Source organism: Labrus bergylta, chromosome 10 (genome assembly GCF_963930695.1).
Source record: "Labrus bergylta chromosome 10, fLabBer1.1, whole genome shotgun sequence".
In the NCBI taxonomy this organism is placed as follows: Eukaryota; Metazoa; Chordata; class Actinopteri; order Labriformes; family Labridae; genus Labrus; species Labrus bergylta.
In genome coordinates, this window is record NC_089204.1 from 7,770,142 (window position 1) to 7,784,258 (window position 14,117).

Here is a 14,117-nt window from a genome sequence, read left to right on the forward strand (position 1 = left end):
GTGTGTCTCTAGAGGAGAGCAGAGGCTTCAGTATGGAGGAGGCGTGGCCTTTTGGTTTCATGCTGGAGCTACAGGGCGACACCTACTGGATCAAAAAGTCGCACATTCTTCCTTTAAGTCTAAACAAGTTAACAGAATAAATGTCATCCTCCAATCAAAGAGGCAGACATATGTATTCCAGCTTGTAACTGATGAGTAGGCTGAGTTATTCGTTTGTTAGTTCCGCTTTGTCGCCACAGGTGAAAATCAACACACCAAAGTCAGAATGTGGGCTGTGTGAACGTGATGGATCGATTTCTGTCTTCAGACTCAGCAGCGTTAGCGGCTTGTTTGGTTTCCTTTCAGAGTCAATAATGAATCCTGTTTCGTTGTGGAGTGTAACGGAGTTCATTAACCACAGTGTCAAAGGACACGCTCTGTGGCCTGAGTGTGGTGTTAACAAGCGTGTGTGTGTGTGTGTGTGTGTGTGTGTGTGTGTGTGTGTGTGTGTGCGTGTGTGCGTGTGTGCGTGTGTGCGTGTGTGCGTGTGTGCGTGTGTGCGTGTGTGTGTGTGTGTGTGTGTGTTCAGTGTACATTCGCTTCAGGTTGGAGCCGGAGAACACGACAGTGTATCAGGGTCACACGGCCGTCCTGCACTGTCAGGCCTCCGGAGACCCTGAACCCCACATCCACTGGATGGTCAAAGACAAGACGCTCGACATCAGCAAGAACAGGAGGTGAAGATCAGAGATATAGACATTATCTGAGTCAGCACACAAACTCCATCCATCCCCTCACTCGCCCTGTCCTCTCTCTCCTCCTCAGGATCCAGAAGATGTCAAACGGCTCTCTGGTGATCAGAGACGTGACCACGGAGGACACGGGCAGGTACACGTGTGTGGCCGGAAACAGCTGCAGCATCAAAGACCGCGTGGCCAAGCTGTTTGTCGTGGGTGAGTTTAAAACATACACACACACACACACACACACACACACACACACACACACACACACACACACACACACACACACACACACACACACACACATATCATATATACAGACACACTCACACACACACACACACTGCACTGACACATGTTATATACACACACACACACACACACACACACACACACACACACACATCATATGTACACACACACACATATCATATATACAGACACACACACACACTGACACATGTTATATACACACACACACACACACACACACACATCATATGTACACACACACACATATCATATATACAGACACACACACACACTGACACATGTTATACACACACACACACACACACACACACACACACACACACACATCATATATACACGCACACACACACATCATATTTACACACACACACACACACACACATCATATGTACACACACACACACACACACACACACACATATCATATATACAGACACACACACACACTGACACATGTTATACACACACACACACACACACACACACACACACACAGACATCATATATACACGCACACACACACATCATATTTACACACACACCATATGTACACACACACACACACACACACACACACACAGCATCCGTACACAGGCTCCTCCTCCTTTAGACTCGGAGGTGCTCACTCGTGGCGTGAGGGACAAAGGCCTTCATTAAAGCGTCAGCCTCCACCTGTCATCGTCTCGACAGGTTAGTAACCACGACCACGTCTCTGACGCCCCGCCTGTTGCCGTGGCGATGGGGTTTAATAAGTCTTCACACTCTGAGGATCTTTGTTTGCTGAGTGAGGGCGACTCACAGTGTCCCGTATCTGCTCATTTTCTCACAAAGAGGGAGGACAGCATTCTGGATTAGTTTAAAAAAAGACAAGCTAATCGCGTTTAGACGTTTGTTGGAGCACGTCGGGGTCAGTCCGACGGCGGCACAAGACCCGGGAGACGACACATTATAAAATGACAGTCTCAGTAATTTCTTTAATCGAGATAAAAGATCACTTGTTTCTCTTCCAGACGAGAGCGGCTTTTTCCTCTTACAGCCCGATCGTGTAGCGTTTATTATTTAATGTTTTTTTGTTTAATTGTTTCCGAAATCACAAAGTTTAAAAACATGCTCTTCACAATCCCAAATCTCAAAGTTACATCGTCAAATGCTGACATCTATGAAACAAAGAGACAAAAACTTTTATTTTACAAAATGACCATAAAACAACAAAAGTTCAGAAGCTGCATGTTTTACATTTTTGCATTTGAAAAAAACACTAAAAAGCTCAAATGTTACATTTATTGAATCATTCTGGAGCGTGATAATCGTGTGGTCGCGTCTTGTTTCAAAGATTAAACTGCAGAGAAACAGAACTGTGAGAGATCATCACACGATGAACCTCATGAGATTCAAATAATCTGCATGTTTGCATTTTCACTCTCAGAACTCTTATTCATGTAAATGTTTAATGTGCATATCTTACATTTAGATCTGTACCAAACATGAAAACAGAATCCAACACAGAGACGGAAAACAACAGGAAGTTAGAAATCTGAAGGGTTGTCTCTGACAGAAAAGGAAGAGAAGCGAGACAAACTGCAGCCAATAGAATAAATGTTTTTGATTAAAGTGTTCCAGTTGATCCATCACTGCTGCTTGTTTCCAAACAGACAAACCAAACCACTCCTACGACGATGACGGGGACAAAGCTCCGTACAAGATGATCCAGACCATCGGCCTCTCCGTGGGAGCAGCTGTGGCGTACATCATCGTGGTGCTCGGACTCATGTTCTACTGCAAGAAGAGACGCCACGCCAAACGCCAGCAGAAAGGCGGCGACGGAGAGGAGCCAGAGATGGAGTGTCTCAACGGTACGAGTGGTCGATGAAGCAGGGTCTTAGTAAATGTTAGGAAGGAGCAGAAGGGGAGGATGTTTATTTAAGTAGAAGTCGTAACCTAAGTCTCCTGCAGCGCCCTCTAAAGGTCGTTTCTGTCCACTGGTTGTTTGCAAAGTTAACTGATGCTTATATCTGCAGAAACTGAAATCATTTAAACTTCAGATCAAACAACGACAAAGAGAAAATAATCAACATTAAACGCACAGTTTATAAGTTCCACCACCAGGGGGCTCTGTGGGGCTCTGTGGTACTGCAGTGGTTAGTGCTGTCCCCTCACAGTGAGGAGGTTCCTGGTTTGAATCCCCGTCTGACAGGAGTCTCTCTGTGTGGAGTTTGCATGTTCTCCTCGTTCATGTGTTGGTTCTCTCCGGGTACTCCGGCTTCCTCCCACAGTCCAAAGACATGCTCGTTAGGTTAACTGCTGACTCTAAATTGTCTGTAGGTGTGAATGTGAGTGTGACTGGTTGTCTGTCTCTATATGTCAGTCCTGTGATTGACAGGCAAACAGTCCAGGGTGTAACCCCACCTCTCACCCAATGACAGCTGGGATCGGCTCAAGCCCCCCTACGACCCCAAACAGTATAGATAATGGATGGATGGACGTTGAGGATGGTGGGGAATCATGGGAGTGATTCTCTCCGCTAAAGTTTTAAACTTAGGGACTAATATTTTCCAGCCTCTGTGCTCAAGTTGTTCTTTCTCTGAAAGTCATGGACCTCGAGTCACTGTTGGAAAGTTTAAAGATATCTACTGCCATCATGTGTTTGTCTTTGGTATTGCATTCAACATAAAAAATGCTGAAAGGGTACACACTTGAGGAACAGCATCCTCTCTAATTTCTCTGAGGTTTTCGATCCAGTCGATACTTCATTTTTCTCGATAGTTAGTAAAGCTTTAAAATAATACATATTTTTAATAAGAGAGGTGCGTAGAATAAGAATGAATCAATCAAAAATTGCAGGCAATCTTCTGCACACTGAATTTCACAAAGACGATGGCCAGCGTATTTGTACAATTCAGACACTGATCAGACGTTTGCCTGCAATTTCTGATTGTTGAAAACCCAAATGTTGGGTGCCTAGAACGTTTAGTTCTGTTCCTGTGGAATCAAACATTTAGAGCGAGTGATGTGAAAATGATCCTGTCTAGAGTCCATGCTCACACAGGTCACCATGTGGTGGACACTGAAGCTTCAGTGTTTATCCAGCTCTGCATCGGTCTGTAAACCTTTCTGTGTTCTAACCTCTCCCCATTTTCCAAAAGCATCTCCAATATTGATCCTAGTTTGAGCACGTTTCTGCTCGTGGAGCTTATTAGAAACATGCAGAGGCTTTTTAGGTCGGGTACAATCACTTCTATCTGAACCACTTCTCTTGCCCGCTTCCATCGCTGCAACACCTGTTGACCTGATAACTGCTCTCATATCTGGCAAACTGAGGGGCGTCCAAAACGGCCGTGTGGGGGGTGCCTTAAAACCGCCTACCTTCTCTGGTCCAAACAAATCCAGAGCATTCAGGACCAGAATCTAAAGTTAGAAGGAGGACATACTGGCTGCTGCATTGTTGTCAGAGAAGCCAGCACTTCAACATAACATGTTTCCTTAATGTCTGATCATATAGTAAGATACCTTTATCATCTGACTCTCTACACATCTCACTGATTGGACCTTTAAATACATTTTACGTTATAGGTATGTACGCCACATTTACCTTCAACGACTTCTGACCATGTGGGATGTGTGTTGTGTTTTTTAGGAGGGGCCGTTCAACAAAACGGACACACCACCACAGAGATCCAGGAGGAAGTGGCGCTCACCAACATGGGCATCACGGCAACGACAGAGAAACGCCACAGCCACGTTAACAACGACAAGCTGCACTTCCCTCGAGCAAACTTGCAGACCATCACCACTCTGGGTACACTCATTAATGTTTATATTTATTTATATACTAGCTCACTCATTTTGAGATATTTGACTCACTAATCTGAGTGTTAACATCTCGAGCTTGTTTAATCTTTGTTTTTAAAGCTGAACAGAATAAATAAAAGTAGATATATATGAGAGAATCTGAGGTGTGACGTTTTGATCTGGGCTGTGTGTGTGTGTTCAGGTAAAGGTGAGTTCGGCGAGGTGCTGCTCTGTAAGGCTAAGGGTCTGGAGGAGAGCGAGGACGAGTCGGTGGTTCTGGTGAAGAGTCTGCAGACCAGAGACGAACAGCTTCAGCTCGACTTCCGCCGAGAGGCCGAAATGTTTGCCAAGCTCAGCCACCCCAACGTGGTCCGCCTGCTCGGTCTGTGCAGAGAGGCGGAGCCTCACTACATGATCCTGGAGTACTACGACCTGGTAACACACACACAGAGACACACACACACACATGGAGACACACGGAGACACACACACACACATGGAGACACACACACACACACACACACACACACACACACACACACACACACACAGAAACACACACACACACACACACACACACACACACACACACACACACACACACACACACACACACACACACTCTTGCAGGTGAATCTGTGTTTTTACCTGATTTAATGTTGTTTTGTTTTCATCCATCAGGGAGACCTCAAACAGTTCCTGAGAATTTCCAAAAGCAAAGATGACAAGATCAAATCTCAGCCAATCAGCACCAAGACCAAAGTAAGTGTCGGATGATTGACAGCTCACAGCATACTGCACGACATCGTTCATGCAGATAGAAGAGAGATAGAGATGAACAGCAGCTGGAATATCTTCCCCTCTTTCTCGTCTGTTTGACTCTAAATGTGAACATCATCAACTAACTGATCATGATCCTGCGTTGAAGAAGACTTAAAACTAGAGATTGAGACCTTACACTCTTCAGGAAAATGTTTACTAAAGAGTATTTATCAATGACTTCTTGTTAAAACCAGCGGTGTCACCCCCTGCTGGTCATTAGAAAAATGCAGGTTTAGAGAACTTCATTGACTTTACTTCAGAAGCGGTTTTATATTTACTCAAAATAATCTCCATGTCTGGACGCTGGTGGCGCAGTGGTAAGTGAGCACGCTCCATGTATGAAGGCTGTAGTCGTCCAAGCAGGCGGCCCGGGTTCGAATCCAGCCTGTGGCTCCTTTCTCGCATGTCCTTCCCTTCTCTCTCTCCCTGATTTCTGACTCTATCTGCTGTCCTATTTCTCCATTAAAGGCACAAAATGCCCAAAAATAAATCTTCAAAATGATCTCCATGTCAAATAAAAAAGTGTTTCCACTGTCTGTGTGGAAAAAACAGTGATATGTTTGAAGACTTGTTTTGAATCATCAGCGGAGTTTCTTCCCCTGCAGGTTTCCATCTGTGCCCAGGTGGCTCATGGGATGGAGCACCTGTCCAATCACCGCTTCGTCCACAAAGACCTCGCCGCCCGAAACTGTCTGATCAACAGTCAGAGACGAGTGAAGGTGTCGTCGCTCAGCCTCAGCAAGGACGTCTACAACAGGTTCTGTTCTTACACCATAACCTCCCTCTTGACTCTCTCGGTGGTGTCTCTGTTCCTCGTGCTGATGTCTCCCTCTCCTCCCTCAGTGAGTATTATCACTACAGACAGGCGTGGATCCCGCTGCGCTGGCTCCCTGCTGAGTCTGTGTTCGAGGACGACTTCTCCACAAAGTCTGACATCTGGGCCTTCGGGGTGCTGATGTGGGAGGTGTTCAGCCACGGGGAAATGCCGCACTCCAAACTGAATGATGACGAGGTGCTGGAAGGTCAGTGTGAAGCTTCATTTGAAACATTTTGTCCCCCGTGGCATCCTGCGACAGGGCGTGGTGGTTGATGGGGTTTCATGCATGTCCATTAAACTCTGTGTTTCTGATTCTAACCCGCCGTCTCTCCGCTGCCCCTCCAGCTCTGCAGACAGGGAAGCTGAAGTTGCCCCCTCCTGACGGCTGTCCGTCTAAAATCTACAAGCTGATCTGTCGCTGCTGGGCGCCCAGCCTGAAGGAGCGTCCGTCCTTCACCGACATCGTCCACGCGCTGGGGGAGCTGCCATCTGACAGCAAAGTCTGAGACGACCATCAGCACCCCTGAATCTGAGGGGAACTCTGACCAAACCCCTCCCCCCACCCCACCCCCCCACCCCCACCCCCTAAATAAAGACAGGATGCTGGATTATTCGCTCACATTTCAGGGAGGAGGGTTGAGGAGAAAACATTTTTTATATGCATTTCAAACCGCGGCTGTGTGGACGAGACTTCTTTGATAATCAGAGGAAACAGACTCGTTGTTGGGGTGGACGGCGTCTCGACGGCAGAGCGGAATTTACGTTTGCCTTAACAGCAGCATGGACCACCGACCCCGCCCACCCTGAGCCCAGCCTGTGGTTTCACTGTGACCCTGCCTGCCTGCCGTACTGTCCCTGAGACCTCTCTGATCCACGGAGCCTCACAACCTCAGTGCCTCTACCCCTCCACACACAAACACACACACACACACTTAAAACTAGGGCTGTTTTTAGGGGCTTTGGATTCTCAGATTAATGGAAAGCATCTTGAATCACACTAAGGCTGTGAAAATGTTTGATACCTTTTCGATGCCACGTTTAAAAAACGATTGAATCTCTGTTCCTTTGCTGTTCCAAGGAGCCTAAAAGTACAGAATGATCAAATGTTGCATGTCAACTCTGCACTATATCTCAGTCTCTCCCTCTCTCTCATGCTGTCTCATTGCATGAGAACATCAGCAACAATTTGACATTTAGACAGCGAGCAGGAGTTGCAATATCGCAATATTTGATCATTAAAAAGAAGAAATCACACGATATTGGACGCCTAGGACTTCTGTCTGTGTTACCGTGGTAACTAAAGAGGTTTGGATATTAATTGAATTGTACCAGAAACATATCAAAGTTTAATATTCTAGCATCGTGACAGCCCCCCCCCCCCCCCCCCCCCCGGACTGCTTTACAGAAATGTGAGATGAACGTTTCTCGTGCTCGACGGGTGACGGTTCTGAAAAAACTCTCTGAAAGTTAGAGCGTTAAGATCCTTGAAAATTAGCGGGAAAATTGTGCAACTGTGGAGCTTTGAAATCTTTCTGAAGACTCTATAAACCAAGTTTAGCTTAGAGTACAATCAGATGCATCCTGAGTGTGTGAGTCTGTGTGTGTGTGTGTGTGAGTCTGTGTGTGTGTGTTTGTGTGTGTGTGTGTGTGTGTGTGTGTGTGTTACTAAGCTGTTTCCGTGTTAGAAAAAAGAAGTGGAGTCGGGGTTTTGCATGAAGGTTTGTCGTCTGTTACTCTTGTTATTTGCAGCATGAGGAAACTTGTGAGAAGAAATCATCGGGAGAAACTTCAGGAACATGAAAAAAAGATGGAGTGAAGAGCCAACGTGTTGAACAGATGGGATCGTACCAGTTTGGGCTTTTTATTTTAAAGAGTGTGTTCTTATGTTAACTTTAAGGTGCTAATCGGTCGGCACAGATGGGTGAGAACACCCAGCGTGTAAACTTGATCATGTTGCAGGGAAGCAGCCTATCACTGTCGAACCTGCAGCATCATCTCCTCAGTGGTCCAATCACAGCGTCCCTCTCGGTCCAGGCGTGTTGTGCAATGCTGCAGAGCGGACCGTCACAGTGTGTACATAATGTAGAAGCCATGCACTAACTTCACTTAAAGAACCCCCCTTCTCTCGCCCTCTCTCTCCCCAATCTCTCTCCTTCCCGCTCTCCCCTCTCTCCCTCGCTCTCTCTCTCCCCTCGCTCTCCCTCTCTTTCTCTCTCTCTCTCTCTCCCCTCTCTCCTCTCTCTCTCCCTCTCTCACCCCCTCTCTCCCTCTCTCTCTCTCATGTTGTGTAGTTGGTCGTGCAGGTACCTGTTTATTTATGATGAAGGTCCTGTCTTTTTTTCTGTATCTGTTTATAATACGTAGGTACGTCTCTGAAGCTCCGCCTCCATCCTCACGGTCCAATCAGTGAGCGTTCAGGCTGCTGTCCAGCTAAAGACGCTAACACAGTACAAAGAGGTCAAAAGAGTGACTGCTGGTCACCAGTACTCATTTAAGTGCCTGCAAAATGAAGGATTCTCTTTACTGTTTCCCTCTTTTTTTTACGTTATCTAATCAAAGCAAAGGCCTTTGTTATTGAAGCTGTTTTTATACGTTGTTGTTTTTAGTGTAATGTTTTTATGAATGCTAGGCGCTCACACCTAGACGTGCTGTTTTTTTAATCTGCTTCTGCAAATGTCCACAGTAATCCCAGATATTTACAAAAAGTATACATGCTGCTGTCAATAAAGGTTCACAGTGTTTTTAACCCACCTGTTGCCATTCCTGCTGCACACAGAAACACATCTGGGACTGGTTTTTGGTTATGTGTCCTTTTTAGTTTAATATAATAATCAACATTCAAAGGTAACGTCATGTAAAATCCACGAACCCCATGTTCCTCTATCTCTAATATGTGTCTCTAGTCTGTCTACAAACCCCCAATGATGAGAAAAGTCCATCCTCTCCGTCTTCTGCCTCCTCCACTTTCCAGAAAATGTGTGCTCAAACAGGCCGTTTGGAGATTTTCTCTTCATGACATCACAAAGGGCAGTAACCCATCCCCCAGGTGGGTGACACTGCCATAGCTAGGTGTTAGTTCTGCTCTCTGAGTCTGCCTTCTCACTGTAAACAATAGGACATGGAGCGAGATAGCCCGAGACACCCAGGCCCTTCCAGAGAGGGTCAGACACAGCTCATTTACATATTTAAAGGTACAGACACAGAAACAGTCTGTTCTGAGCAGGGCTGACAGAGGGTGTTATAGACATGATCAAATACAGGATCAGAGTGAATTTAGAACAAGACACTTCACAGACATGTTTTGAGGACCTCTGAGACTTATTTAAACTGAAGAGGAGGAGAATACATTTAAAGGTGGAGTCAGTATAAGTTTGTTGCATTGGCCCCTTCTCCTGGGCTCATGTTCACCAGAAGTGCACTCCCTTACTGTGTGTACATTTACTGCTTGTACCTGCACTGCCTGTGTTTGTCACCTGCCTGTCCAACAGAATGCATCACTCTTCCTCCCAGGATGTTCTTAAGAGCCTGGAAGCAGGTAAAAGCCAACCTAAGCTTCATCCTCGTTTGTAAAAAGCTCTGGTGTTTTCCCTCACAGTTGCCATTTCTCTTCTTTGCCATTATATCAGTGTCAAATCACTGAATTATATCCACTCCTAAACTCACCTGTTGCGCTGTCATTGGCTGGAGGAAACACACCAGCTCCGCTCAGAAATGTCCCGAGTCAACCAGAACAAACCAGAACAGTAAAATCCAGTCAGAGGATTTCTCTGCAGACACAGTCACCACCACACATGTATGGAGGCCCAGAAGAGACCATGGAGCAGCTTCACTTTAAAAAATGATGATAAATCATTAAAATGTTCGGGACATAAATTACAAGTTAAGACATTTTTGTCCAGAATTGTGCAAGTGGGTAATTCCTGTCGAAACGTTGACGACTTTGAGTCCACCTGAAGAGTTTCCATGATGTCTTTCTCTTTGCAGCTGCAGAACCACAAAGTGTCTAATCTTCAGTACCGATAACAAAGGTGACGAAATGTTCTCTGAGGTTCATGAAGAGCAAGTCTCTGCAGGTAGATTCTTTTAGACTGTGTGTAAACAACGCCTGCCTGAGGGGGCAACATGAATCTCTCCTTCCCTTAAACGGGCTTGTACTAACAAAGAGAATATACTTTTTAATCTATATATCATATTTTACTACATTTGGGAAAAAGCAACACGTGACAGCAAGGACTCGTATGAGCAAGTTACAGAAAGACAATCCAAGCTAAACAAGGTAAAGGCATATTTTGCCAGACTGCATGGAACTGTACATTTCCTTTTCTTCATCAGAGAGCTCAGATATTGAAAATGGATCAGGGAGTATACGTACATAGGCATACATCCTACACAGAGCATTCAGGACTCACAGAGGTAAGGGAGAGGTGCCAGTACCTCCTGCGTACTAGATCTGCTGTGCCATGTAGGAGGCGGTTTAGGAACGGTTCCCATAACTTATCAAAAAGTCTCTCATTCCCCTTCAACACTGAGCTAAAGCGCTTCATGTCAAAATGTCATCGTAGCACTGATTAAAAGTTAGAGGTCTTTATCGTCTCGCTAACAGAACAAGCTTGTGCAGATGTTTGTGCAGGACACTCGTGAGAGGAGTCCTCTCATCTGAAAGATTTAACAGATTTCTTTTTGATTTTCTTACCCATACAATTAAAGACAGTGTTGCTAGTTTTCCACTTTGACTTTGGTTGAAATTGTCTTCAGGTCCTGGGTGCAGACGGAGCACTGAGGGAATGCTACTTTCATAATCATGAAGTAAACTTAAAGGCAGGGTCAGTAGTTTTCAAAAACTAGCATAAGAGACCTTTTCCCAGAATTTAAATATCAGCTCCAAAGGTGATGCATGTCAGATAAGAATATCCTTTTTAAACATGGCTCCAAAAATGAAACAGATTTGAGCAGCCTTGGTTCAGGTCCGACCTGTGGCTCCTGTGCTGCATGTTATTCTCTCTCTCTCTCTCTCTCTCTCTCTCTCTCTCTCTCTCTCTCTCTCTCTCTCTCCCCCCGATTTCTAACTCGATCCACTGTCCTGTCTCTGAAAAAGTAAAAAATAAACCTTTATGAAAATAGACAGATTTGTTTTGATAATGTTCAATCATTTATATACGGTAAGGCCAAAACAACACAGTGCATGGTAGTATCTTTTCAGAGGCAGTTAAGCAATCACAATCTGCTCAGAACCTTTTCAGATCGACGTTTCATGATCAGGTGTTTATGTGTTTCTGTCATTCTTCATGTTTAATATATTTAAACGGCTTTAATGTGTAAAACATGTTCCCTCCCTCTATAAGCCCCTCCTCTAATCACACGCCTCCTGTTAGTCTTTAAAGGTACCAGTTCTGTCATCGACCACTAGAGGGCGGTAGATGCCTATCATCCAACAGAACATGTTAGAGTTCAACGAGCTAACATGGAGTTTATAAACAGACATGACGTCCTCTCCTTTGATAGGATAATTATGTCTTTGTTGAAATGTCACAGCTTGTTTGGCAGCCTCGCGGGACTTCAGATTTTTGAGTTCATCCTGATGCATCATGGGTGTTCTCTTCAAGTCTTAAGAGGTCACTTTAGAGGCGCCAGCGGTTAGTTCATGTGCCCCATGTACAGAGGATGTAGTCCTCAAAGTGGACGGCCTGGTTAGAATCCGACCTTTGGCTCCTTTCCTGCATGTCGTTCCCCGCTCTCTCTCTGCAGTGACGATGTGTTTGTATATTTCTATCAATTATCATCCATCGCTCAATTTGAAAAAGTTTGCACACTTCAGAAAACTTTCTCCCTGCACGAGTTCTCAGCCCAACCATTACATGAAATCCCCCCTCCCAGCATGTTGCCAAGAAAGGTTGGATGAAGATTAATGTTCAAATACCAGGATGCATTTGTTTTAACCTGCCTGCAGCACCAGACGGGCGGGGTTTGCTGCATCATTTCAACGCCGTCTGATCACCAAACCAAAGAGCGTCTGGCTGGGCCCCTCAGTAGACGTTAATGTGCATTTTCCAGCTTGGGAACTTGTTTTTCCAATGTGTCCAACACAACATGAACGCACCATTGCTATTAGTACAGAAGCCCAAAGTGGTCATGCAATCAAACATTTAATGTTGCTCCGTTGTCCTGTAACAATGAGGAGGGCGGCTCGTAAGGGGGGGAGAGAGAGGGGGAGAGCTTTATGCGGCCCAACATGAAGGTTAACAAAGAACACGCTCCATCCTAAAGCAAAAACAATTTATTTAAAACCTAAATACTCACCATTTCTTATGAACGCAGAAATACACTTTTGATTAATCGTTTGATCTGCACAGAAGTCAGCATGGCGGAACAGAGAAGGAGGTGGAGGCATTTAACCCCAACAAACTTTCTTCAGTCTCCTCCAAAAGCAAATCGGAGCCAGGCTGAGGAGGCGAGCGTTAGACGTATTGATATTAATAAATGACTCCAACCGGGCACCTTCACTCTGCCTTTCAGGGGTCCGGTCTTGTTGCATGTATCTCTTTTCTGTTCTTTTAGTCTGCCTGATTTGAAGGGAACTGCTTTTGGCTCACGGGTATGATGCTGCTGGGAGTGTTTTGTGGAAGTGACAGTAAATCAAATCTTTAAACGGAGTGAAATAAAACACATGGATGTTTGTCTGCTTAGGGCTTCCATATCCTTCCACTGACACAACAGGATGATGGATAGTGATGGCCTGTTGTTCTCTTCTCTTGTGTTGCAGGTACATCTATGTGTGCTGGTCCAATGAGCCTGACTGAGATCACCTGGGCGCTGACGCTCACAGTCACCATAAAAGCTGCCACCTCAGTCTACTCAGAGAGACTTTCTTACTTTGCTTCATCTTCCTTCTCCATCCAACACATGCACACTACACTTATCACACACCCACTCACCAACACCACTGACATCCAAACCTCATGTCTTTCTGCAGTTTAATCATGTTTTTGTAAATAAATCAGCTTAATTATTTTAATGTCTCTCTTTGTTTACATAGACCTTTGAGCCGGTCATGACAAAACACTGGACTGCGAGTTTCTGCAGCACCTGGAGTAAAGTTATTAGGAAGCATGCTCAGTGTTTAAGGTAATGTCCCCCTCACAGTCAGGTTTATTATTTCTATTCTAAAGAGATATGAATGCACAGAGATGCCATGATTATGTACATTTTGATAATTTACCTGCATGGACACATTAAGAAAAGAGGAGGCCTAATAAACTGCTCAGAATCTAATTTCCACTTTAAATTTAATTCCTTAGATACGAATGACGTCACCTCAGAGTTTTTATGGCGTAAACACTTTGGTGATGAACCCGTGGGGAATAAAAAGTTGGATGTTTTGTTATTTCGGTGCCACAGCCTGCTCAGTGACGTTCACGGCGGCGCAACCATTTTGGTATTTATTCCAATGAGCCCGCCTCATCCACCAATCACAGCGCTGCTCGGAAAACCTTCAGCCAATCAATAGGCGACGCTGTGACTCACCAAATAAGGAAAGACAGCACCAAATAAGGAAACATTGTATCTCTTTATAAGGAAGAAAGTAGATCCTGTGTTGTGATATCACTCCGCTGATTTAAACGCGGATCTAAAAGGAGACATTTAAATGAGTCCCTGAATCATAAAGAGATCAACTCTGCGTACATGTTGGAGTAAAT

General features: G+C 45.0%; 1 protein-coding gene across 2 annotated transcripts in view; it reads left to right on the forward strand.

The window, feature by feature from the left end:
- Positions 1-9,173, forward strand: part of ptk7b (protein tyrosine kinase 7b) — an 82,193-nt gene extending 73,020 nt beyond the window's left edge. For both annotated transcript variants that reach the window (XM_065959279.1, XM_065959280.1), the window contains exons 12-20: positions 569-716; positions 805-932; positions 2,648-2,848; positions 4,630-4,791; positions 4,987-5,219; positions 5,466-5,546; positions 6,212-6,363; positions 6,450-6,628; positions 6,769-9,173. In XM_065959279.1, the coding sequence (XP_065815351.1) occupies positions 569-716; positions 805-932; positions 2,648-2,848; positions 4,630-4,791; positions 4,987-5,219; positions 5,466-5,546; positions 6,212-6,363; positions 6,450-6,628; positions 6,769-6,929 (1,445 nt within the window). In that variant the 3' untranslated portion in view covers positions 6,930-9,173. The remainder of the gene's footprint in view (positions 1-568; positions 717-804; positions 933-2,647; positions 2,849-4,629; positions 4,792-4,986; positions 5,220-5,465; positions 5,547-6,211; positions 6,364-6,449; positions 6,629-6,768) is intronic.
- The last annotated feature ends 4,944 nt before the right edge of the window (positions 9,174-14,117 follow it).